This window comes from Microtus oregoni, unplaced genomic scaffold, assembly GCF_018167655.1.
Source record: "Microtus oregoni isolate MIOR12 unplaced genomic scaffold, Mior012 000000F_ref0000247, whole genome shotgun sequence".
NCBI lineage: Eukaryota > Metazoa > Chordata > Mammalia > Rodentia > Cricetidae > Microtus > Microtus oregoni.
Window position 1 is genome coordinate 77,304,530 of NW_024543059.1, and position 27,543 is coordinate 77,332,072.

The 27,543-nt window shown below is 38.6% G+C and overlaps 1 protein-coding gene across 9 annotated transcripts in view; it reads right to left on the minus strand.

The window, feature by feature from the left end:
• Nucleotides 1-27,543, minus strand: part of Camk2d (calcium/calmodulin dependent protein kinase II delta) — a 248,479-nt gene that overhangs the window by 61,522 nt on the left and 159,414 nt on the right. For 5 of the 9 annotated variants that reach the window (XM_041653866.1, XM_041653860.1, XM_041653892.1 and 2 more), the window contains exons 5-8: nt 18,058-18,123; nt 14,361-14,433; nt 4,204-4,306; nt 1,008-1,091 (exon numbers count right to left, since the gene is read on the minus strand). In XM_041653866.1, coding sequence (XP_041509800.1) covers nt 1,008-1,091; nt 4,204-4,306; nt 14,361-14,433; nt 18,058-18,123 — 326 coding nt within the window. Of the gene's footprint in view, nt 1-1,007; nt 1,092-4,203; nt 4,307-13,357; nt 13,431-14,360; nt 14,434-18,057; nt 18,124-27,543 lie in introns of all 9 variants that reach the window. The other 4 variants (XM_041653874.1, XM_041653901.1, XM_041653850.1 and 1 more) reach the window with 1 other exon arrangement.

A 27,543-nucleotide genomic window follows, 5' to 3' on the forward strand; every position in this document is an offset into this window, starting at 1 on the left:
ACCGAGGAAGTTATTTCCAGAACCTATGAATCAATTTTTAATCAATGTCTTCTTGGTTTGCCGGCAAACAGGGCACTGAAACAAGCCTACAGAGTGCTATTGCCAAATGTTAGCAGCTCACACTTGTTTTTAGAGAGTACAAAGGAGACTGTGGAGCACAGGACACTGGCTTGTGCAGAGAGCCTCACTAGAAAAACATTTCAGAATGACTGGCAGCATCCTCTTATTCCAATCCTCTGTCTATTTGAAGAATGAGTCAACACATAGAGATTTACTCTAAGAAATGATGCTGCAGTTTTCCCCAGTGTGTGGCTGGGTCTGCCCAGGATGTTTTGTTTCATTTTAAATTAGGGCTGGACAGGTTAGGGTTGGAATCAAACCTCATTCATTCACTATGTTCAAGATTGACTCTCGTTCCGGTACTTCTCGCCAAGCATCCTAGGTTTCTTTCTGAAGGACTGGGTGGCTAAGGAGAGTGTGCAACATTGCAAACAAGGCTCTCTGCATCTCTGTCCTCAGGGTTCCTCGATAAAGCACTGGAGTCACCCAGAGGAGTGTCAATCTGCCCACTCCAGACCTCATCGGAAACAGAGATCTATCCCTTACCCACCTATCCATCAATCTTTACGAGTCTAAAGTTTGAGACATACTGAGTTCAAGCCTAACAGCTCTTCTTGCTCCAGAGCATTTGTGCCTTCCCCCAGCTCCCATGCTGAAATCCTCATTGCTACTGTGATGAAGTCAATAGTGAAGCCTTTGGTAGAGAAAAGGCCTCAGGACTCAGAGCAAGCTCTTATAAGAAAGGCCCCTTTACCATGTGTGGCCTCATAGAGAAGATGGGTATCTATGAATCCAGAAGTACACCCTTATTAGACAGCAAGCCATAAACACCATAACCATAATCTGTCCAGCTTCTAGAACCATTACAAATACATGTTTAGGTATTTAAGTTAGTCAATCTTTCATGTTTTATTATTGTACCCTGAATGGACAATACAATTTCTCACCGCATGCCCACATATCCACTGGTTTTCCATAAGGATCTTTACGCAGGACTTCTGGAGAAAGATAGCCAGGTGTGCCAGCAAAACCTAGGGAAAAAGAGAAGCTCATGAGTCAGGGTTGGCATGACAACATCAGTGAGAAATGGCCAGCTAAGAAAGAATGATTTAGGGACTTCTTTAACTTAAGATAAGCTCTGCCTGTCCTACCTTGTAGATTATTTAAAACATACACACGCACACAGACACATATACACAAACACACTGGAGGTGTGGAGGTCAATCTCCTATAATATGCTGACACTACTTTTGTTTAGATGTTTTGACATCACTTATATTGAAGTTTAAACTATGGCTGTAAAGAAATAATGAGAAAACTGGAGGCAGATTAGTTCTTTGTAAAAGATGACACCAAAATGCCTCTGACAATCAGTCACCTATAAAAGAGGGGGACGGAACAACTACATACTATGGACAAATCAAAAGCAGATCTTCAGAAAATATTTTTTAAAAGGGCCATCCATTAGTCCTTTAGGACAGAACCATGAAGGTGGACAGGGCTACCAGTAACTGAAAGACTCACATTCGGAGAAGAAATAAGCCCAGAAATATATCAGTTCAATGTGTACTAATAAATAACTGGCAACTAAGAGGAGATTCAAGGACACTCAGATGAATCACCACTGCACACCAACCAATGAGACCGCCAACTCCAGAAGACACAATGAAGAGGGCTGATGGCAGAGAAAGCTTTGTATTATATAAAGCAGTGTAGAATTTGATAAGGAATGCTTGAGCAACAATAAAATCTGTAAGTAGACTCAAGTGGAAAATATTTTCTATTCCTGAAAATGAGTTTTTCAAGTAGAGAATACTTAAAAAATAACAAAGGTAACTATGTTCATTTGGAAGTGTTCTTTTAAAAGGCAAAAAGAAATGGAAAATGGAAAGTTTCATTAAAAAAAACCACACAATCAGAAGTTCTTCTGATCACAAACTAATGTCAAGTCACAGTCTTTATTTACCAGGAGGCAAAGCATCCAAGAAATGAGTGAGTCCTCATTTCTGCAATGAAGTTATACTTACTACTTTAAAACAGAAATAAGTAAAATTGGATTGAATTTAAGCCAAAGGATTTTCTTTTGCCTAATCTTCATTCATTTTAGTACTTTTCTCATCTGTTTGGAAGAAAGTGATGGACCATGAGAAAGGGCTCCAGGATAGGGTCCCTCTGTGCCTGAGTTTTACAAGGCATCATGAATCCACTGAGGTTCCACCACCTGTAGCTCAAGGATTACCCAAAGACATAATGTGGTATCATTGCAAAGTAGGGGTGGGTACAATTGTTGCAAGTGGCTTTAAAGTGGTCAGGTATATGGTCCTTACCCTTTCCATGCTCACCAATCTTTTCCAACTCTTGAATAGTACACAAAGAGAATCCAATGAGAAAATCATCTAAAATCTGATGAAGACTATTGTCCTGAGCGTGTGCATTCAGATCCCTCTCAAACACACAGACTGGTTTGATTTTGAGTACATGACCTGACTAGCCTCTTCTAGTTCTCTTGGAAATTAACTTCTCATTCTTACAATGATGCTAATACTTGCATCTCATTTTTGTTCCATCATTGGTCTCATTAGATGTGTATATTTGTGTCCTTTGATTTCACTTTTACAAGAAATACATGTATTCCACAATTGACGACTAGTCAACTTCTATTTGTCTTACAACTGGCCAAGTGCAGGAGAATTAATGATATTTTCCTTGGAAAAAACATAGAAGAAAATTACTACAAACGAGTAAAAAATAAAAAGACCAAATTGAGCATGGAGACACACATGAATAAAATCCCAGCATTTTGGGGTACTGAGATCAGAGGAGTGTGGGTTCAAGACAACCTGGGTTATAAAGTGATAAATAATTAAGTATTCCAGATATAAACTATTTGAACCCTCACTCTGAGACTGAAGTTCCACGAGAATGCTATCATTATTATCCTTACTGAGAACCCCTATTACTTGAGCTGTCTGTCGGTTCTAGTCCTGAATATTCAAAATCATACACAATACACTGAACAATGACCTCATGAATACAGCATTCTGGAATACAGTAGACAAGGTCTTATTCATCAGGGAATTTAGCTCCTAGGAATGTAGGATTGTTATGATAAATGCTATCAAGGTTAATAAGAACTTGCTTTCTCCAGAGATAGCATGATTTTACTTCAAAGAAGTAATAGGAGTATCAAAACAGACAAAGAAAGAAACAGAAATATCACCTTATCGGAAATATATCCATTAGATGGTCTTCTCATTCATAAAATTACTTAATATTTAAAAAGAGAGACATGATAGTAACTAAGAAAATCTTCTTTGATGCAAGATTTTTGTAGAGCCTCTGCTGCCATAGTAATAATATAATGTTGCAGATATATTTTGCACCCCATACCTTAGGATAAATGGGATGTATGTGAATATTTCTGTGGAAATTTATTTTATTTTTTTACAGTTTATCAAATGTGCTACATTGGATGCTAATTCTCATAGTTTTGGCCACTATTTATAGAGACCAGAATTATAGAGTGAAAAGTGAATAAAAGGAACAAAGTTCGTGGAACTGAAAATGAGAATTAAAATAAAATAAAAGGTTTATTTATATTTTTCAGTATACACCATAATGTGTGTGCCAGAAGAACACCTCAGGTTTAGTTTCTTAGGTACCATCCACCTTGCTCTCTGACACAGGGTGAGTCAATAGTTTAGAGCTCACCAAGGAGGTTAGGCTGGCCTGTCAGTGAGCTCCAGGGTCCTGCTGTCTGTCTCTTTTCCCCTAGTGTGGGGATGATAAACACGAACTACCATCTCTAGATTAAATGTGAAAAATACTATTTATTATTACTGTGAAGAGAGAGTGCATGCATCTGCAACACTTGTGTGGAGGTCACATTCTGTATTAAAACCTTCCTACTGAGTCTTAGCACAGAATCCCTTTTACCGTGAACTTTTTGAAAAGGTATACATGGCTTGTTTTTGCAATATTTCCTGGTAATGACTAATTTAATATCAGGTTTCATGTTTTAGAATTAGTGAAGAAGCTGCTGGATGACCATGGCTACTGTCCTCTGGCTAGAAAGTGGTGTCAGGAACCTGGAGTTCCAGGCTGGGAGAACACAGTTACAGGAAGGAGAATAGCCCTACTCACCAAACCACGCCTGTTGGTCGCCTTGAACTTCTATGGCTAAGCCGAAGTCTGCCAGTTTCACAGCTGCTCCTTTGGATTTGCTAGCTAAAAGCAAATTCTCAGGCTTTATTTAGAAAGAAAAAGAGAGAGAGAGACTAAATTGAGAATCTATTTTAAGCAACTACTTAAAATGACCGACATTTGTACAAGATTAAACGGGGAGGTGGGGTTTGGGAAACAAACTCATGCACTGTTGTCTCTTGTGGAGATTTCCATTCCTAAATCCCAGGGAAAGGATGGTTAGAAAACTATGGAGAAGAACCATGGATGCAGGCTTCAGACAGATGCATTGGGTACTGCAGAGGCAATGGGGAGGGATGCAGTTAGTAGAGCCGCTGGCTTCACCTGCTCACATGCCTCCAAGGACCATTCAAGTGCACATTTGGCCACTGACGCGGACTTAGAAGCCTAACAAAGCACAGACATTTTCAGCAGGAGGAAACCTGGCAAGATGATAACCAGAGTTGGATCAACCTACAGACATTTGGCAAATGAAACAGCAAATTAAATCCCACTTGATTTGTAAGAGTTTGGACTCAAATGCAGTGATTTTGATTCCTCAATGTTTCCAAACAATTTCTGCACAAATTTTAGAGACTTACTCTGAATTTTGTATTGAAATGGCTGTCTTTAAGAATCTGTTTATTCTTAAAGGCAGAAAGTGTATAGGGTTTGCCAAATGTTATAGTTAGCTTTAAACAAAAATTTATAAGCCACTTTTTACTGTGTAACTTACATTCCTTTAAAGTGTAACTAAAATATTATACAGATACTTATTCTCCCACCTAAAATACTGCGGGAAAGAAACATTTTTCTTTGTTGTTGATCCTTCCTCAAGGACTGACAAAGCAGTCTTGGAACGAGGCTGTGTCTACACCATTGTTTCCCAACCACACTGGAATTTTGAAAACTAGCATCAAGATAGAGCCTTCAATTTCCCTGGTAGTCCTCATGGATTCTAAGGAACAGAGTGGGGATATGGTTAGGAGAAGCGTATTGAATATTATGAAGCCTTGCCCACCCAGGTATCTGGATAGGGAGAATGGTCCAAGGTCTTCCTGCTTTGGCTAAGAACCCATGAATTTTGAGTCTATGTCTCCACCAAATCAGTTGGGAAACAATGGTCCTTCCAAGTACCAAAACTGTTCTCTATAAATATGAAAACGTCAGCCAAATGATTTTGTTTATGTGTTGACAAACAAGTTTCCTCAATTTGACTTCTCTCTCTTTGTTGGCTTTGTCAGTTTCATGGGTTGTTTTGGACTTGTGTAAACACAGCCTAAGCCAGTAGTTATTAATCAAGCCAGCCATGCAAGACAGCAACACCCATAAGCAGAGTTTAGAAGAAATCATGTTAAATGTATAAGAAATTAGAGGGCGAGCAAGCAAGTTTCAGTTAAATACCAGAATTCTTCAGGCAATTGCTGCCCACTGCCATCAGATTCACTACTATTGTGACCACTGGACATGTGAAAGGACCTTGGTAGCTTTTCAGGCTTGAGTATGGTTTTGAACTAAGTCGACATCAAAAACATCGTTTAATTTGGAGTTTGAGATGAACATGTTTCAAGAATACGAAAGCCCTTCAGCTGATGTAACTTTTATTATGATTTAATGTTTGAAATTGGAACCTTGGATATTTATCAGTGTGCTAATGTATTTAATCAAGCTAAATTATTTGCTTTTGACATTTTAATTTCATAACAAAAATTTATGGTCAACTAACTAACTACCTTTCCATTTTCTAATTTAATCGACATAATTTTCTACTGCTTATTTATGGAATAAGCAACTTAGACCAAGCACACTGAACTGTAGACAACAATTGATCCCCCTTCTTTGGAACTTTCACATTCCAAAGGACTGGGATTTCAGAAATGCCTGCTCATATAGTCCAATCTAATTTGCCAGCCACAGACTCATTCAAGGAAAATGTTCCAATCACTTAAGAAATCAAGGTCGTTTTAGAACCTTTGGTATAGAAGCCACTTGAGCAAATGCCAGTGTCATTAGTGAGTAAAGCCCTTTAAAATTTAATGTGCCTTCACTCTCCCCACTACTAAAAAGTTTCTGGGCAGGGCTTTATGCACAATGCCCTGAAAACTCAGATCTCTGACTGGGGCAGTATTCCTAGCTAGAGATGACCTAAAAGGCCTTACTCTAGGACGCATGAGTCATCCAAGAAAATGGGAATTTGTATATGAGTTTCACTTGGCACCCATGAAGACTGTTCAGCAGCAGCTATGGACAGGAGAAGGCAGGCCTACTTCCAAGGGATGGGATACATTTTAAGATTAAGAATTAAAATTAAGATGCATTTTAAATCAGACAGCTTTGCCTCTGTGTATATCATTTGGGAAAAAAATAACACAGAGAATATGGAATGGAAGTTGAAAAGTTAGAACAGTTTTTGACTTTATTACAGGAATCTGCTTTTTATTATTTCACTTGAAGATTGCTTTAAGTGGCTAGCTTTAATAAAACCCTTAAAATGCCACTCTCATTTTACTTGCGTAGGGTTTCTTTCGACTTTTTAGAAAGGGCAGTTAGAATAATTTGTCTGTCATGGTCTGTGGGGGTGCAGGTGGCTGACTCACTAATAATTTCTAAAGAAACCTCTAATGGGAACTGGCACATTTGTTTTGGGTTTTCACTCCGAACTTTCATCTGGAAACTAGAATGGTGGTGGTGCAATCCTTAGGAAGGATTTCTACCACATAACAGTTGCTGCTATCCCATTGCTTTGACTTCCTAGGATGAATGTGATGGGCAGGATCAGCAGGGATCTTGCCACACACCTGCGTATGAACACTGACTCAGCAACAGGAGTGAAGTGGGTAGAACGATGAATTAGAAAAATATATGAATTCAAAACTCATGTCTTGACTTTCATTTTGATGCTGCACACTTGGGCAACCCATGGACTCCTGCTGTTGATTGATCACTGCCTTCGTCTCTCAAACAGTATCATGAAGCTACTGAATTGTATCTCATGGCAATAGCTAGTGGAAGTGAATCATAAGAACGGCATACTTTGTAGGGACAATATATACATTGGTGATCAGGTATTATAATCCCCTGGCGCTGGTCATTTCAACATGCGGAAACATTTTCAATCTGTAACGCGTGTTTCAAACGGAAGAAATGTTCATATTAATCCCTAGGTTAGCCTGTATACTTCGCAATGATCTCCACCCTCTTACAATGCGATCACTTTTTAGGTTGGTTTTAAAATAGCGTCTCCTGACATTCTCACACATAGGTTTCCTTCCCCACCCCATTTCTTCCTAATGGTGCAGGATTTTCCATGACATCTGGTCTCAGTGTCAACAACCATTTATAGCATATCAGCTGCAATGAGCAGCAACTGTGTACAAGTTTTGTTCTGTGTTTCCATATGGATATGAAAGCAATAGCTTCCAGGAGAATGCGAAGAGTTATTAAAATTATTCAGATAGCTTGAATTACTTAAGCAAGTTGTGCAACCGCCTTCAGAACTAGTGGAAACTTGGAAACAAAAATCTCAAGCCCCTCAGTTTATTAATGGAGAAATGTCCAAAAGAAAGAGGGGTATGGGAACATGTCCATGTTCACATAGAAGCCAATATGGAGTGTTTTGTTCTAGCACACCCCACTTTGCTTTCTGAAACAGGGTCTTTCACTGAACATGAATCTTGGTGAGTGACTATGTTGGCTAGCCAGTTAAGCCCCCGGGATCCTCCTGTCTATGCCTCACAGTGCTGGGGCCACAGGAGTGCAGAACCAGACTTTTATATGGTCTTAGTGATTCAGAATCAGTTCATCATGCTCAGGCAGCAAGCACTTTACCCACCGAGACATCTCTTTAGCCCCATAATTCTTTTATAGATTTAGTACTTGTGTGGGTTGATTGAGAATATTTTACATAGGCTCACAGATTTGAATAATTGGTCACCAGGGAGTGACACTATTTGAAAGGATTAGAAGGTATGACCTTGTTGGCAGTGTGTCACTGGGAATGGGCTTTGAGGTCTCATAATGCTCATTCTAAGCCCAGAGTCTCTCTCTTCTTGTTGCCTATTGATTTGGATGTAGAATTCTCAGTTATTTCTCTGGCACCATGACTGCATGCATGATAATGAACTAAACGTCTGAACTGCAAGCAAGCACCAATAACTACTTTCTTTTTTATAAGAGTTCCTGTGCTCGTGGTGTGATTTTGCAGCATTAGAACATTGACTAAGAAAGTATTGGTATTCCATTCTGATGATATAAAAATGGTTCATTTTCATAAGGCAGTCCATTTGGTAGGTATTTTAAGACACTTTTGAAGTAATCAAAAAATAATTGCCATTTATATCTAAATGAAACAAGAGAAAACCGAAGAAACATAAGACACGATCTTAATCTTGAGTCTTTAATTAGCACCATCTTTATTAAGAGATTAATCTGAAAAGACAGTGACCACATGGGCATTAGTCGCAGAGTTTATCCAGCATTCACGTGATACATGTCAAATAAGCTTTGCTTTCATGGTTTTTCAGGTTGAACCCTAATATCTGTCTCTGGGTTTTTATTATTTGGGCTACAGTGAATTTTAAAGGTCTTTTAAGTTTCCTTCCCTTTATTTTAGAATCTCAATAATCTAACTAGACGCTGGCTGTTCTCTGCTTTGGTATGTTGGCAGTCACTCTTTCTTTTGCCAGAGACGGTGTGAGCAAAGCTCCCGGAAGAACTCAGTGGGATTTAGCCCGAGCTGAAAAGCCTGAACGCCATCTACACGTGCTTCGTTTGTGCACCAGGACAGATGGCTTTAGCTTTTATTCAGGTTTTTTTTTTTTTAAACAGGAGCAAATTCCTGGTTTCCTGTATTGAGAACAGGGGGGTTCCGGCTGATGTAGGCACGTGAGTTTCATTCAGGAACCATACTTCTAGTATCACGCACAGACAGTCAGATTCACTGGAAGCACTCTGCACCCTATTCTTCTCTCTTATTTTACTTCGATGCTCTGAGGAAAGTGTGCTGAGTTGATCAAAGGAAGCAGAGTGGCACTCTTGTGACTGCACCCCACAGCCACTGCTTCTCTCCAGCCTCACACACCCCAGACACACAATAAATGAGAGAATCAGCCCCTCCCCCCATGAACTGGATTTTAGATAACTAGACAAATGTTATGCAGAAATGACTGTCCTTTAAGTTTTTATCTAAAGGCAGGTCTGAAAAAAAAAACAGAATACACAGATCTTTACCTAAAGAACATTATTGTAAGAAAGATCTGAGAAAAACAGGATTTTTCTAACTATTCAAAATTTAGAATTTGCAATATGATGTAAATTCTATTTACATACCATAACTAAGACTTACTGAATGCTTTCCATCATCCATGCTCTCTGAAAACTAATTTCTTTCTATTCAATTATGAATTTCTATGAGGTAGCCATAAACATTTCTAGAATTAAAGCATCTATCTATCTATCTATCTATCTATCTATCTATCTATCTATCTGTCATCCACCTATCTCTTAACTAATATCCCTCTGTCAATCTATCCATCCGTTTATCCACCTACTTGAAGATTCTTCCATTACCTGCGACTAAAAAAGAGGTCAGTAGAAAATCAGCATCCCCTGCTGAGGGATACACAGAGTTCCGTGTTTGTGGTTAACAGCTTCACTTGTACCACGAAGCTTCCTACTTATCCAATAACACCATAATGTGAGCATTACTGTTAGAACCTCTAATCCTATCTAGATGTGAACCAACGGTCCCGCTACTGTGTGGAGGCCCAAAAATGTGAGCCTACTTCCAACTTGTCTCTTCAGAGAGTTTTAGCTTGTTCAAAGTTGCCGACAAGTGAGGCTACTCAACCTGACCGAGGTTATGGTTGCTTGGTGTTTTGGACATGAAGATGGTCCATACATGTAGATCCACTCAATCATGACCAAAGGTCAGGAAATTTAAGCATACTTCTGTTCCTTCTTTTGAATTAAGAGGTTTGACCTAAGAAGTGGCTGCCTTCAGGATACTTGATCTAGTGTGGGTTCACTGCCTAAACAATATTGTTTTTCTCAAGAACCAGTGACTTGATGTCTCAAGTATTGAGGAACCACGTAACTGTTCCGATTATCCTTTGTATCATGTTAAAGCAATCTTTTGCCTTATTCCCTCTTTTTGTATTGGGGCATAAAATGTATGGAAAATTAAACACAGGTCTATTTCAGTATTCACTAGAACTCACTTCTGATACTATCTTGTGCTTCTGTTTGTTATTTTGACTTATATCTTCACTCTCTTTTCTTATTTTTCTAATCCCCATGCCCCCTTCCTGGTAAGTGGTACACTTGTCAAAGCATGGTCCCCAACATTATTATTTTTTAAATATTTATTTATTATGTCTATAATATTCTGTCTGTATGTCTGCAGGCCAGAAGAGGGAACCAGACCTCATTACAAATGGTTGTGAGCCACCATGTGGTTGCCGGGAATTGAACTCAGGACCTTTGGAAGAGCAGGCAATGCTCTTAACCATTGAGCCATCTTTCCAGCCCCTAATTTTTTTAAAAAAATATTTAGGTCCCCCAAATTATTGAAGACATAAAATACTGTTGTTCAAATGTCCACTGAGAAAAGTCTGGTGGTGACTGATCTCTTCTCCCCATCTTTGAGCCATCTCCTGTTTCTTTTCCCCAATTTGTCTTCTTGCCTTAGACAGAATAATTTTGTATCATAATTTTAGATTAAAGAGGTTAGCAGTTAATCAAATATTCAAAATAGTGAGTGTTATAGTTATCTTAAGATATAGTTATCCTCCTAGTTTATGGATAATCTATTATGATTACTCTTACATTATAAACGTGTACTTAATATACATTTATTCTTTTGTTTGAATTTTATCTTTTCCTGAATTTAAGAAGCATGTTGTAAGCCTTGATTAAGGTCCTTTGCTAGGCACCGTGGTGTCACATGGATGTTAGTCTAGGAGTACTTTAAAATGCACAGCACTCACAAGTACCTTTGATAATGATAATAAACACAGTGCAGCCTATGTTCTTCTCTAAGTGATTTAGATGGACTAAACCACATACAGTCAGTAAATTAGATGTGAACTAACACACAAATCAGTATAAAGAAATAAAGACAGGAGGTATGGGAACCAGGAGGGAAACTTGGTTTAAAACCTGGGGGTGAATGCCTTTATATTTGATTAATTGGTCAATATGACACTTCCAGTGTGTATTTATCACACAGAATGTATTCATTTGGTTAAAAAGGCACAAAACAAAGTCAGGGGTTTAACAAGATTACATGTACACATGATGTTTTTATTGTACAAGTTTTGCTTCCATTAGAGTGATTAGGAAGTGGTTGGCTGACAAGCACTGGGAAGCAGACTCTGTAGGAGTCTACCCTAGTCATCAATTTGACAGAACTAGGTCAGCAATTACAGAGATTACAGAACATGCTCTCAAAATGTCATCTCCATCCTTTCTGAAGATTGGAGAGGCAGGATGGAGAAACCAAGGCATACAGTACACTATTTCTTTTGATAGTTAGCCTTGCTAGAAAGCACTTGCCTGGGACTTTGATCACTGAGTTTAGATCTTTTATCAGGAAACTGTTTCCTTTCCAGTCAATGCCCCAGGACCTCTGCCATCTTTGATTCAAATTCCAGATTTTGAAGGGTTTGGCTAAGTCTGGACACAATAGCAGCAATCCATATCCTGACCCCATAAAACATATCATACAACCGAGGGAAGAGAATTCCCACTTTTTATGTTTAGCTTAAGAATATACATTTGCTCACATAAATGCAGTAAAATGTTCCAAGTGGGTCTCAGCATCTGATAAACAGCACAAAGAATGTGCCTATCCATGAAAGCATCCTGGAAAGGTAAAAAGTCCTATGGGTCCTGACAGCTAACACAGGGCTTCTGACTGTTCCCTTGACCACTAATGAATTTTTGACATGGTTGTCCAAGACAGGACTTTTCAAAGGAACATGTTGTTGTTTCTCTTTATCCTAATACACATATGTGGTAAGTGTTAGAAAATGTGCACTATTCTATCCTGACTCTTCCAAAGAAAATAACCTTAACCATAGCTTTGCTTTTCATAGTTAAGATTCTCAGAATCAACTGAAATTGAAAAGGTGTCTGGAAAACAAAGTCAATGTTTTGGTACCCATCATACCTCCACATACTAATAGCACCGGGGATTCAGATGTATATTTTTGTTGAGCATTAAGTGAAACGACAAATTCATAGTTTCTAAAGCTGCAGAAGTGTGTGTATGAGAATGCCCAGGGCCTTCCACTGACCACTACATTGCCTCTGCAGTAATAACTGGAATGCTGAGATTGCAAATAAATAACTGAAACTGTAATATACAGTGATGTACACCGGCTCCCTTCTCCTAACTTTGTGGCTTTATTTTATTTGCTATTGTATGTTTCTGTGTTTCTCAGAAATATAACAAGTGAAACTAGAATCATGATAGAATGGGAACAGGAAATAATTGGAAGAATCCCCTAAACTATCTCACCCTAAGCAATCTATTTGTTTTTCTTGGTGGTAACAGGAACTGAGTAAACTCCTACAGCTATTAGCAGGCCCCCATGGAAAAATACAAACGTGTTTCATATGCTTGATCTGATATTATCTTTTTATGTATTTTTATGAGATCGAAGTATGTCCCCTAGAAATACAAATAAAAGAAGCAGGAAGTCTACAGTTCTAGAAGTCCAAGAACTGCTGGTATGGGAAAGAGTTCAGACTTCAAAAAGGCACTCAATCACTGAAGCTAAGTCTATGCTTGCAATTTTTAAAATCATTTATATAATATTAGATATGCAGTATAAATGTAAACTGTCATCTTAAACTATTTGCCTATTCCTTGGAGTATGGAAATAAAGCAAGCTATTTATTGTTAATGTTAGGAACGATTTCTCTCTGTTTCAAGCACGTGTTAGGAGACACCATGAGAGGCCATAGTGAGGGAAGCACTAGGATACGTGTGTTGCAATGGGTCCATGTGTCTATATTACTGGAACTTTTGCCTTTCCGGGCATAACTGCAGCTGAACAGTCACTAGCAACTCTGTGGCTCTTCCTCTATCTTCTCCAACAGCATTACTCACCTTCAGGTCCCGATGGACTACGCCCATCTGATGGCAGTGTAGCACAGCCTCCAGGATCTGCTGAATGCAATGACTGCATGCAAACACCAGGGGGCGTGTGTTAGTTCCAAGCGTACACTCACTGTCTGTATACCCTTAGAGAGACCGGGTTAAAGAGCAAAAGCTAGCGGACAACTAGTGTTGAATTCACCTCCTTCAGTCAGAGTAACACATTGCTCAAGGAGAGTGACTACTGCCTGGGAACAATCAGGATATTGCCAGCTGTGAGCCATGGTGTGCATCAACTTGTTCTGAAAAAGATCCATTTGGCCAATATCTCATTTTGTTCTGGAGCTCATTTCCTGGTTATAAATTCTTCCAGGAAACGAACAGGAACACAAATATAATCTCTGAAGTTGTTATGTTCTGCCGCTACTCCACACACATAAACTCTCTCCCCATTCTTTTCCCGTTTTCCCAGGATCCTTCTTTGAAAAGCTATCCTGTTAGCACACAAGGAACCATTAGGTTTAAATGAGGACACACCGTGAGTTGTTGACAATCGTCAGGCTGGCCGTTGTCACCCCGTGCCTAGGGTTCGTCAGGCTCAAGTGAGCAGTGTGTACCCAGTTGTCCTGCTTCAGCAACCCGTGGTCTCAGAACAGAAGTGGTGTTTTGAATCTACAGGCAGACATACATCATAGGCCAAGGTCATTCCAGGCCAGTGCTGGACAGTTCAGGAAAGCCTGCCCTCAAACCAACTCTGGGAATTTGTTGCTTGGAAACGTAGCAGGTTGTATTGGCGCTGCTCTTCCCTTCCTGCTATGATGTATATTTAGCCTGTAGATGAGCAAACTGAAGAGGCATCATGCATCGTCATTTCATTATCCATTTCAAGAACAAGTTGGGAAAGGCATTTTCAACACCATTTTCGATACCCCCCAACCTCTGCCCTTTCCCCCCGGGAAAAAAACAAAACCAAAGAAACTTCTTTGATTCAGATGTATGGACTCCATATACTGACCTTCAGGTCCCTGTGAACTATGCCATTTAGGTGACAATGATTTACACTCTCTAGAATCTGTTGTATACAATGACTGCAAAGATACAAGGGCAGAATGGAAGGGAGAACATTTTAAAGGCACATAATCACATTGGATACAAAATAAAATGAAGGTTCAAACGAAACAAAACAAACGGACAAAATTATATTTATTCACACTTCTTAGCTTTACACTGGGAATAAATAATGCTGTAGAAAGCTAATTCCGATCTTTACTAAAATGACATCCAACATAGAATTTGTGACATATTCAGACAAAACAATTTTAGCTGTGTTTCTTCTTGTTAGTCTACAGATTAAGTCATCTGTTATAGAAGTCTGGATCTCCATATTCAGGAAGAAAATTTGATGTTTAATTCCCAAAATGTCCTGGGAAGATTATCTAGAGATATAAAAATCTCATTGTGTTTGTCATACACAATCTAAACTGTTTAAGATCTGAGGTCACAATTAAATATGTTGAAACAAGAGGGTAAACACAGATGAAGTGGTAGGTGAAACAGGGATTTCAAAGAAAGAGACACATGTACCGGTGATTTAGAAGGGGTGTCTCCTGTGTTACACAGGAATAAGAACATAAGGACAAGCTCCAAGAGGACAGGGAGGGGGTGGGGGAGATCGAGAGTTGACCCATGACATAAAATAAACTCCTTTCACAGTAAGAAGAGTCCAGGGAAGGGCTAAGATGCTTTCAAATAAGCTTACAATCCCCTGGGAACAGGTAATTTGCTAAGTCCATTTCTATACCTTTTAGCAAAGGAAGTTTAACTTATTATCATGTTAAATTGCACCATTAATGCTATTCTTATTAGAAGCTTACTGATACCAAATTAATGGCTAATTAAATTAGAGAGAAGAAATTTTTTGACTGTCAGCAGCAAGACCCCGACAAGCTGCCACCTGACACACAACAAGGCAGAACACATACTGACAAGTCTTGTATGTATTTATGGTGTAATTCAAACCTGAGTACAAACAAAAGTGCATTCCCTGAATCCCTGGAAAAGTACATAACCCGATAAAGACATTTTCGGTCACTTGGTGTGTAACATCATGGTACTCTACAGGACACTTGGTGCGCAACAAACACCATTGTACTTACTCTACAGGAAACTACACTTGCTGTGCAACATCATGGTACTCTGCCAGAAATTACTGAACTGAAAATAAGCAATCACTGTCTAATTTTTAACAATACATACACCAAAATGCCCATGATGGCTGTGAGTTTTTGATAACAAACTTATTGATATGGCTACTGAAACAGACTCAAACTGGAGGTGTCAACTGCATAGCTCCCTGGATTATTACTCATACTTTTTTAACTGTGTGGTTCTCATCTCATAATGTGAAATCCACAGCATAGTCTTTTTGGAACATTTCTGTTTTGTCTAACCATAAAAATGACTTACTTGGCTTATGGCCAAAATTAAGAAGTAATGATTCATATTAAATTAATTTCACTACTCTTTATTAGTGAGGGTGGATTTCATGCCTAAGATCTTGAGGGCTAATGAGAAAACAAAGCCTGAAAATATGAAAAGATAGACTCTTAGTGCTTATATCTGGGTATAGAATTATTCCATAATTAATTCCTCAGCTAATATACACCTACATGTGATGTGGCCCAGTCTGTGGCTTTTGTCTTGCTTTCTATACTGTTTGCCAACAGCTATAATAGTCTCTATCTCACTTCAACCACAAGTTTTCAAACAGAACATGTTTCTCTTACTTAGAAAGGCAAAGAAGATAAAGTTTCCTTTAGAGATCTTTTTACTTTTTAGATTTATTTACTTTATTTGATGTGTATGAAGGTTTGTCTGCATGTGCACATGTGTGTTTGGTGCCCACAGAGGTCAGAAGAAGGCATCAAATCCATGTTAAGTGGATTTAGGGGGTGGTTGTAGGCCACCATATGGGCTCTGTAAACCAAGCATTGAACCTCTGCAAGAGCAGCAAGTGCTCTTAATTGCTAAACTTTGCAGTGATATTTCATTTTTATTTTAATAAATAAAGCTTTCCTGAAGTCCAGAGAGTAAAATAATCATACTGATTAGCCTTACAGACCAGGCAGTGGTGGCACACACCTCTAGTCCCAGTTGCCACACTAGTTTGCATAGAAAGCAGGTGGCAGCAAAGCATACTTTTAATCCCAGCATTAGAGAGAAGTAAAAGAGAGGATACACCTTGCACACACAGTCTTATTCTGAGATTCTCGGAGGCAGGATCGCCATTTTGGATGGAGGTAGAGGTAGGAGTCATTGATTGGTGGTTCTGTTTTTCTCACCTTCAGGTTGAACCCCAATTTCTTTCTTGCAGGTTTTACTAATCATGTTACAAATCTTCTCTTCAATTGATTCTCTAATTAAAATTATTGGTTCTGCTTGGCAAATGGGCAAATAGCTATTCTTGAACTGCTCTAGGTTCCTTTTCTGGGGATAAATATGAGGATTTGAGTGTATTAAGCAACTAAGCATTTAATCAACAGAGCCCAGTCAAACAGAATTTTCTACTTGACTTTGACAGCAACACAAATGCTAGAGATCAAAGTGTAGTCATGCACAGTCAGATGTACAGAACACCATGAACGTTAGTATTATGCCATGAAAATGTAGTGGCTAAAAAACAAGAAAAATTAGAAAGTGATAGCTGAGATTTTTTGGAAAGTAATTTATTTATGTCTGGTTTTAGTTTAAGGCAGTGTTTCAACTCTACAGTGCAGGCTGGCCTGGAATTCTTGACCTTCCAGCCTCCATATCCAAAGAGCTAGGGTGATAGGCAGGTACCACACTTAGTTGAAAGGTGAGCTTTTACATACCATGTGATACTCAGAATCAGCTGGGTATCACTGCGGCTCCCTACAACTTGGGGAAACCTGGAGAGCAGTACAGATGGGGCAAACGGTCTATGAATGAACTTTCATAGCATCAATTATGTTATGGCAAGTTACTTGTTCTTCATCAGGTTTTCAACATAATAAAAATTATAGAATACAGAAGGAAAATTAACATCACCAAGTCTAAATATGTCCAGGTAAGTAGATTAATGCTATTTTACTCCAAAAACATTTTTGAACAACCCAGAGAGCTTAAAATTAGATAAAATGCTGGCCATGAAAATTTTGCTAATTAATGAATTCAGGAAGTTACTTGTGAATCCTCAGAAATAGAAAAATAGATGATTTTTCACATCAGCATTCCAAAGGTTCTAATGAAACCTCCAAAAGCGTTACATGCTAATATTACTATTAGCATATACCATAAAGGGGCTACTGAGACCGTCTGCAGTCTCTTTCTCTTTGCTGAGTAGACCTCTGCTGCACTGTGGAACTTCCTGTGCTGACAGAAACTCTGTTCCACTCACACTCGACAGTTACTGTGGCTATTAAGCCATCACAACATGGAAGCTCAAGTGGAAATTGATTAAAAATAAGATTTAAAACAGACTATAGTTTTTCATTTTTCTGAACGTTATTCTGGAAATCTTTAGAGGAGAGAAACGTCTCCGATGAAGGGCTCATCATAATGAGAACCCAAGGTGGGGATATGAGATTCTCATAACGGCTGGGTCATGATGTAGTCAGAGCTCCACATATGTATACAGAACAAGTGTCGGGGATGGAAGGGTGAGTTTATCTTGCTCAGAGCAAGCCACTTACCTGGCATCAGCTTCGCTGTAGTACTCCCGCGCCACGATGTCTTCAAAGAGTTCACCTCCAGTCACTCTGGGATAACAAGAGGAACACATTTCAAATGAAAGGAAGAAAAGAATTGGGCATCAGTAAGTATCTAATGTTCATATAGAATTTTTTCCTTGTATTATTTTTCAATACTAAGTTAAACCAAACTATTTTAAAACAGTATGGGATTTAGTTTCCTAGTACTCAGACTTGTGTTATCAATAGGTCTAGAGTTTATTTCAAAATACATACAGCAAAATCTTCTACATAAAAGGGTTTCTAAGAAATTTTTCATTTTCGTTTCATAGATATCATTTGAGGTCCAACAATAATATATGGCATACCCTAGCAACACTTTATGAAAAAAAGATATAAATATGACTGCTACATAGGGTAAAAGACACTCTGAAGGCCACAATTGTTATCTCTTTAGGGTTTTTTCCCTTTGGAAAGATGCGCGAAGAAATAATTTTCTAATAAGTATGAGATTATATAACATTGATAAATAAACCGTACTTATAGTATTATGTTGAATCAAGGGCATTTCTTAGTATTGGAAATAGATTCTCCTGTTTAATACAACCAATATTATATGTGTGTATGTGTGCACAAACATATTTCCATGTTGTAGGTTAATTCTAGAAGGAAAATTCTTACCAGTAAAATTTCCATGTCAAAGTGCACCCATTTAAATTGTGGAGAAGACAAGGCAAGCTGCCTTCCCAAGGCTAAATTATTCTTAATATTTGCTAAAAATCAGTAAAAATATCTATCTAGTAAAAAGCATTATCTCATATCAATATGAATTCATTTATTACTGTTGAGACAGGTCTTCTGATAATATTTATGCATTACTCCTTTCTCCATTACATTGTGTTTGGGTTTGAAGAGAAGGATTCAGTTTGGCAGTACCTTGTTGTAAGTTATATTTGTGCAACTAGTATCTTTTTTCAGAGTGTGTCACAAGGTGCAAAAAGCCTTAGGCTAGCTTATAAAGCTTCACAATTGAGGTAGTCAGGTTTATTCTTGATAAAATAGAAGCCAGTGACTACAGAGCATCCAGCATGGAGCAGATCCCATACTGCACAGCTTGGCTCCCAGCCACTAACCAGCACAGCCTTTCCAGGAAGACACTGTCAATCATGGGCTTACAACCTTTGGAAAGATATTGACTGATGGTAACAAGTCGTGTGCATCAGCTTAGACCCTAGTAATACACTTCCTTTTGTTCTCTCCATTGCCTGCTTGGTTCTCTTGGACTGGGGCATCACCGAAGGACTGTACCCTCTGGGTAGCAGCACCAATACTGTAGAGACAAGGCATTAAGTCTGTGTGCATATCTAATACTTGTGTAACTTTCTCCCCTCTTTGCAGCATTCTGAATTCTTCGAAGTCTTGTAATATGAGTCCTATTTTTTTCCCAATCACTATTTTCACAGAAAGAGTATATGGAAATTGATTACGTGAATTTATATGTTGCTTTTTCCCCCTTGAAACAATGGCACATGTAATTTAATTCACTAACATACTTATTTTCTCTCTGCTAGAATCTTTAATAATGCAATTAAAATGTGCCCTACATAAAATTCATATAAAATGATCAGACACAAAAGCACTTTTTGCAAATCTTTTACTGTTGTAAAGTAAGACTTTGTGGACTTTCTTCCTGCATTATGATCAAGGATAATATAATTATACTTTTATTTCTATTTTTTCTGTCTATGCTTACAACTTGATGGTTAAAGCGCTCACTAAACACTCGTTAGAAAATCTAGGAGCTGGCAGTATAGCGCAGTGGTGAGACACATGCTCAGCATGTGTGGAGCCCTGGGTTCAGAAAGGAAAAGATAAAAGACAAGAAGCACAAACAAATTGAAAAGTTTGTTTCTGTTAATAAAATCTGTTCAATATTTGTTACATTAGTACCCTCCAGCATTAACACAAAATGCCTGTTTAATTAAAAACTATTTGAATAATAATCAAATCAACTAACTGAGTTAGAAGGACACTATCTGTGCCAATTACTCTAAGTCAGTCTATTGCATGGGCTTAGGAAATGGGGTAATGGCATCATCATACACTTAAGGTTGGATATGTATTGCAATGGATTTTATTTATTAAGGGATCTGTACTTAAGGGGGGATATTAAAGAGTCAGAGGAGCTGACACCCTGGTAATCTTTGGTGGCAGCTTTAAGCAGTTATAGTTTTTTCAGAACTGAAGAATGTTTGTGAGGGGTGTTGGGATATAGATACTAGACCCAGCACCCTGCCCATGCTATGTGTGCACTCCACTGCTATTATTATTATATCCTCTGTCAGATGCTGAGCTTTTAATGTCGAGTTTAGATCTTAGAGTTAGATATCTTGGACAGCATTCTTTCTCAATTTTCCACACTCCTTTGCACTACTTAAAATATTTTTCTCTCAATGAAACCACATTATTCTTTCAGCATCATGCATGACAAACATCTACAAAAGAAAAACAAGGGAGTTATAACGAAATGTCCTGTCCTAAAGAGAAACTGGTATCATATTCACATTACTGTTTAATGAAGCACTAAATTAAGCTATTGAAGTTTGGAAAAATTTTAGGGAGACATGTAAGATTTCATAATGCCACAAATTAAATCAGTTCCATAAATAAACTGCTAGATTAATTAACCAATTAGACATTTGTGAATAAAATAATGCCAGAGTTCTGCTATGATCTGAAGCCTACCAATTATTGGCTTGAAGCACTAATAACTGTTTATAAATCTTAAAAACATGAAGACTTACAGAGAAAAAGGATAACTTACTTCTCGAAATAGGAGGTTCTGTGTATAAAAAAGATAAATATTTGCTATTTGTATTATTTATAGTGATTTTGATTCATGCTGTATTACTATTCAGAATTAATTTTTATTTTGTTTCTAGTTTATATATTTCCCTAGAAATGATCAAAAGTAATTTAATCTTGACTTATAACATTTCATGAATAATATGGCTTTGACAACAAGATTAGACAGTTGGTATAGATCAAGGTGGGGTCCCACAAGATAAAGTGATCCAAAAAGCAGAGTTGGAGATCAGAACTTGTTCCCAGTGTGGTAGAGGGAAAGCCAGAAGTCTTGTGCTGGAGTTCGAAAACAGGAAGTACCATCAGGGCCCAGTTATGCATAGGGAAGACATCAGCCCATTGGACTGTGAGTAGAGTTGGAGAACAGTCAGTGGTCAGACTAAAGCTGATGAGAGTTTATTTCATGTGTCTGTTCCCAACATGGCAAGACTGTCAGCCCAGTCCCCACACTGAGTGCCAGCAGCACTACAGTATCGTAGTAACCAATGTGTTAATCCCACCTAATCCCAGTTACCTCAAAGGTCCCCTGAGAACCTCTGAAGAAACACTGAGCAAAGGAAGCAAAGTCTGAGGAGATTCAGTAGGAAAGGTAAGATCTAAGATGTTGACTAAGTCCAGTAAAACATTGGAATAAGAATCTTTTAGGCAGACATAGAAAGGAGACATTATAAATTTAGCATTGTACATAGTGTCTGGCTAGCCTTTAGAGGTAGCTTAATAAACATTTACTGAAAGTTGCAGATTATAAAATAAAGTCAATGGACAGAAACCAGTACTTTTTCTATATGCCAATAATAAATATAGTAAGAATGAAATCAAGAAAAGAATCCCATTCATAATAGACTTACTCTCTGAAAAGATGATTCAAACAGAAAACAACAACAAAAGCTACAAACATTCCAAACTTATCTAGAAATAAATTCAACCAAACAGATGAAACATTTCTACACTTAACACCATAGAGCACTTGAGAAAGCAATTGAAGAGGACACTAGAAGACGGAAAGACATCCCATGTGTATGGGTTGGAGGAATTACCGTTGTGAAAACAGTTACATTCATTACTCAAAGTTATCTATAGACTAAATGCAATTAGAATTTCTACAAAACTCTTCACAGCAGGAGACAAGACAACCCTAACATTTACAAGGAAGCACAAAAGACCTCAAATAGAAAAAAAAAAATAACCCTGAAGGGGGGAGAAGCAATGTGAGAAGTATCATAATACTAGACTTGAAATTACACTACAGAGTCATAGTAACAAAACATCAGGGGAGTGGCACAAGTTAAAGCATGTAGTAGATCAAATGAATGAAACAGAGTGCTCAGAAACGAGCCGCATAGCTGCAGTTTTCTAACTGTTGGTGGGAGCACTCAAACCATTCACTAGAGAGGAGAAAGACTCTTCAGGAGATTGGAAAGTTGAGATCTCTACCTCCTAACCAGCATAAAGATCCACCCAAACAAAATGGGTCAAAGTCCTTAAAGCTAGACTTGAAACTCTGAATCTATTAGCCACAACACTTTCATATACAGGGAAAGACAACAACTTTCAGAATAAGAGGCAAAAATCTCAGATAATAACAGCAAGAGTTGACAATGGGGACTAACAGGAAGCTCATCAAATGGGAGAAAACTTGTGGCAACTATCAACTATTCATCTGACTAGGGATCAATATTCAGCATATGTAAAATCAAACACCTAAGACACAAATAATTCAATCAATGAATGAAAAACTGAGTTGATGAGGGAATTCTCAAAAGAAGGACAATGGACAATAAATGTGTTCAAGAAATAATACCTTTAGCCATGAAGGAAATGCAAATAAAGTTATAGGGAGGACGGGGGAGCTGGCTTGGTGACTCAGTTGATATGGTGTTTGTCTTGCAAATATGTGGAAAAGATTTCCATCCTAAGAACCCACTTATAATCTCAGATCTTGGAAGGCAGAGATAGGCCAGAGAGGGATGGACTTGAGACACTGGCCTATTTGTTGTTCTCTAGGCCACTTGAGTTTGTCTTCTGGTCAGAAGCATGCAGGCCCAGCCTTGCACGTCTGTGCCCATGCACAGCCACACCTCCATTGACATTCCATCTCATTCTAGTTAGAAAGGCTATCATAAAAACCATTGTATGTGGCTCCAAACCAGTTTCTACTTGAAGGCAATTGTCCCATGTCCCATGTATTATACCTTGTAAATGTACTTCTCAAGAAGTATTTTGGAATATAAAAAGAACATTGTAAATTAGTCCAGTGATTGTGTTGATGAGCATGGAAGTTCCTGAGAAAATGAAAAGCAGGACAACTGTATAATGTAGCTAGCTCATACTTAGGTATATACCCCCCAAAATAAAAATCTCTCTCTCTCTCTCTCTCTCTCTCTCTCTCTCTCTCTCTCTCTTTCTCTCTCTCTCACACACACACACACACACACACACACATCTTTGTTTAATGCTACAATATTCACAATAAATAATACATGGAATCAGCCTATATGTCTGTCAAGAGATGAATAATGGAGAAACACACATACACACACACTCGCGCATGTGTGTGTGTGTGACACACGCATGCACACATGACCAAGTATTACTCAGTCACAAATAAAAATGAAATTATGTAATTTTCAGGAACATGGATAGGACTGGAGACCATCTTGAGCAAAATAAACCAGGATCAGACAAGTATTTTGCTTATATTTAATTTCTTAATGAATGGAACCCATGTCTCTTTTAGTATGACCCAATACAGAGAGCGAGAAAACTTTTATACTCAATGACTCTTTGAAACTTGGCCTATTTCATGTGTTTAGAAAGTTTCAACATTCTTGGTCAACAATCAGATTTTCCACATGTATCATGCAATATCACTAGCTAAGGCCAGAATCAGGTGTGCTAGCCTGTACTACACCAGCTGCAGGAGCAGGTGTGTGAGTCTCACACAAGCAAAGAGGGAAGGTTTTAAACACATAGCTCTCTTTAGCTTCATAGCCAATACCTTCCCCACCTAAGATCAGCCAAGTTATTTCATATTTGAATACCCAGCATTCTACAATATCTCCAAGGTAGTAGGTTACCAGAGGGTGTGCAGATAAGTGCTCATGATGGATGTTAAGTAGGGTGATGAAAATCAAGAAGGCAACAGAGACAGGATGGAGACATAGTTCAGAGGTCAAGAACACATATCACTCTAGCAGAGAACCTGAGTTCAGGTCTCCATGGCCTATGCTGGTCAACTCACAGCCATTTCTAACTGTAGCTCCAGGGACACTGATTTCTCAGGCCTCTGAGGGCACCTGCATTCGGGTATACATGCTCCTACACAGACACTGATCATTGTATGGTTCAGTGACCTTAGTCTGCCGAGTCAGACTAAAAATCACAGTGGACATGATGTAATTAAGACACAGGCCCTCTAAGCCAGGCCTTACCAAGAACCATTTCTCATGGAACAGAATCGGCAAATAGGCTAACACACAACTCCATCCAGTTTTAATTGAGTTCCACTAGTGGGCCAGTGGGATGGCACAGCTGATAAATGCCTCCATTTACTATCAAACTGATGCTCTGAATTCAATGCCTGGAGCCCACATGCTAGGGAGGACCATCTTTCAGAAGTTGTTCTCGCACTTCCAAATGTGTGACACACAAATTAAAAAGAAAAATAGCTCCATGAATAATTTAGTTCTGTGTCCCCAGCTCATCAAGATATAACTCTAGCCTTGCCCCAGAATTTCTTTATGGTCCCAAGGATGCTCACGGAAGCAGGGAAAATATTCTTTCTCTGGCAACACAGAATTTGGAAATTAGTGGTCTTAGTTTAGGCTAGGGAGTTGGATCAGTCAATAACATGATTAGTGCGTAAGCATAGGATAAGACACTCATGGAAAAAACATAACCACCACAACAACACCCAAGAGTATTGGGGGGCATTTCTGTGGTGTAGGTGAAGTGTCTCTAAGGTGTGAGTCATTCACAGACGCTTTCACAAACCTTCATAGAAATCTTAGTATTGAATTTAGAGCTATTATGCATTGAAGACTAAGTAGACTAGGTCTTCTCAGAGTATAGCATGACTTTTTTGACAATCTATTCAGATATTACCTCCTAGGGACCCTGTGACTTATAACTATATATCCTCCATTTATCTCAACTCATCCAAATCATGCTGGACCCATGAACATGAATGAAGTGATACAAAAATAAACAAAAAAGTGATACAAAAAGAAAGTCGGGTATGGAATATGCACGTGTAACCCCAGGACGGAGGGGTTGAGGCAGGAGGATCTCTGGGACTTGCAGGCTGTCCAGTCTAGACAAAATAGGGAACTCCCAGCACTAAGTCCATTGAGAAAGCCTGTCTCAAGAAATACTTTGCAGGAAGACTCAACAGTTGATATGAAAACACATGTGTGTTATGATGTAAAATATAAAAACCAAATCAATAAACACTGACAGTCTATCCAGGGCACCAAGCTCCCAGGGGTCCTTCAGATGTCTAGCCCTGAAGTGGAAGCCCCTCTCACACTCAAATGAGGGAGACACTTCTGTCCAGGTGAAGGATCTGCCTGAGGAGTCTGGTACAGTCTCGGCTCTAAATTGGACAACAATAATCTTCCATTTAAAAAAATGAGACAATATGAGAAAGAACAGAGCTGGGGAGATGGTTGACCAGTAAAGGACTTGCTGAACAAGCATGAGGATTTGAGTGTGAATCCCCAGCACTCACAGAAAGAAAGTCGGGTATGGAATATGCACGTGTAACCCCAGGACGGAGGGGTTGAGGCAGGAGGATCTCTGGGACTTGCAGGCTGTCCAGTCTAGACAAAATAGGGAACTCCCAGCACTAAGTCCATTGAGAAAGCCTGTCTCAAGAAATAAGGCAAAAAAGACATTGAGGGGAAAAAAAGCCAACATCAACCTTTGACCTTCAAATACCAGCATGGGTGAACATGCATATGTGAGCATGCAAACACCACATACATGCAAATACACACACAAACACATATCACAAAAATAAGGAGGAAGAGGAGAAGGCAGAGGCGACGACTTCACTAGTTTTTAATCTAGATGATCCATAAAGACAAACTGAACATTTATAGTCACAACTTCCTACTTCAGCTACCCAAGTCAACTGCACATACTATTCAGTTTGCTATTCTTTTTATATTTATACCATATTGTTATATAGTAGATTCACTAATATTTACTAATATCAGTATTTTTGGTAATTTACTATCAAACATATACACACATACCCAAATATTATTTGTAAAGTAGTAATTTTTACACTAATTCTATTACTGTCAAAGCTCCTAGATGGTATCTGGAAATATGAATTTGGCCATGCTAATGGATTGGTATAGAGAACTGGGTTATGAATTCTATTACAAAACACAAGGAAGCTGAGAAAAATAACAACTGTAAATGTTTCTTAGGAACATTATTTAAAGCATAGGTCTGTTTCTGAAGTCAGAATCCTTATGGCCTGGCAAATCCCAAGTTAGATATTCGTCCTGTTTATGAGGAAGTACACATAACTGTGAGTACATGTGTCTCACCCTACACTCATCCCTTTGGCATGATGGATAAGGAAAACAAACACCAATGGCTCTCTTGTAGCTCTCCCAGCATTAACAGGCCGAGGAGCACCTGGTACCCTGTCCCAAGGGAGCAGCCAATCAACCAACAAGGCCCATCTCCTATTGCTTTTGGTCACTTAACTACAGATTGGGAAGAATCCTTGTTACTCCCACCATTTTGAATGTGACACAGAGGGTTCTAGAACATCACTGTCTAAAAGTTATACTTGCTGTGGGAGCTCCTTTGACTCCTTCAGCCAATAGCCTTTAAGATACCACGTTGCCTGGTTGCCGTGCCTATACTTCCTGCCTGGCTATTGCCAATCAGCATTTTATTAAACATAATACAAGTGACAGGGCACAGACCATTGTCCCATCCCACAGCATATACTATATGTGGAATAAACCAAGAACAAACAAACAAAAGAAACAAAAGCAAAACAAGCAACCCAGGGGGTGTGGTAAAGTCACAAAGACTAAGAAACAAGGAAGTGCTCCATGGGGGTCAGAGTCTCCTTCAAGAAGGTACTGTTCCAGGGTGACCCCACAGACATAATAGCTGGTTGGACAGAAACAGCTTGAGAGGGACATGGGCAAAAGGGAACAAAATTATTGGAAATAAGAGTCTCTGAGGTCTTACTACTAAAGAACATTCCAGAAACTACTTTCTCTCAAATGCTTTCAGCTTCCTACTTTCTATCAACAATCTTGCTGGTGTGTGCAAGTAGCTGAGCTTCTGCAGAACGCTCATTTTTGGTATCATGTTTCCTCATTTATGTGAATAAAGGCTTAAATCGATCAAGACATTGACAGATTAATTCTCACATAGAAGTACAGAGATAATGCTTCCTGCAGGGATGCCTGGGGAGCAATTTCATTTTTAAATATCAATCAAGAGGAACACTTGTTTTATTTCCAAGCTTTTGATTTACTCAATAACAAATTAGTGACTTAATAACTCTTTCTAGGATTGACGTCTTTATAGCCACAATTTTCCCATGCTGCAGCCTGAGTGTGTTCAGAAAAGAGATTGGTTGTTTTC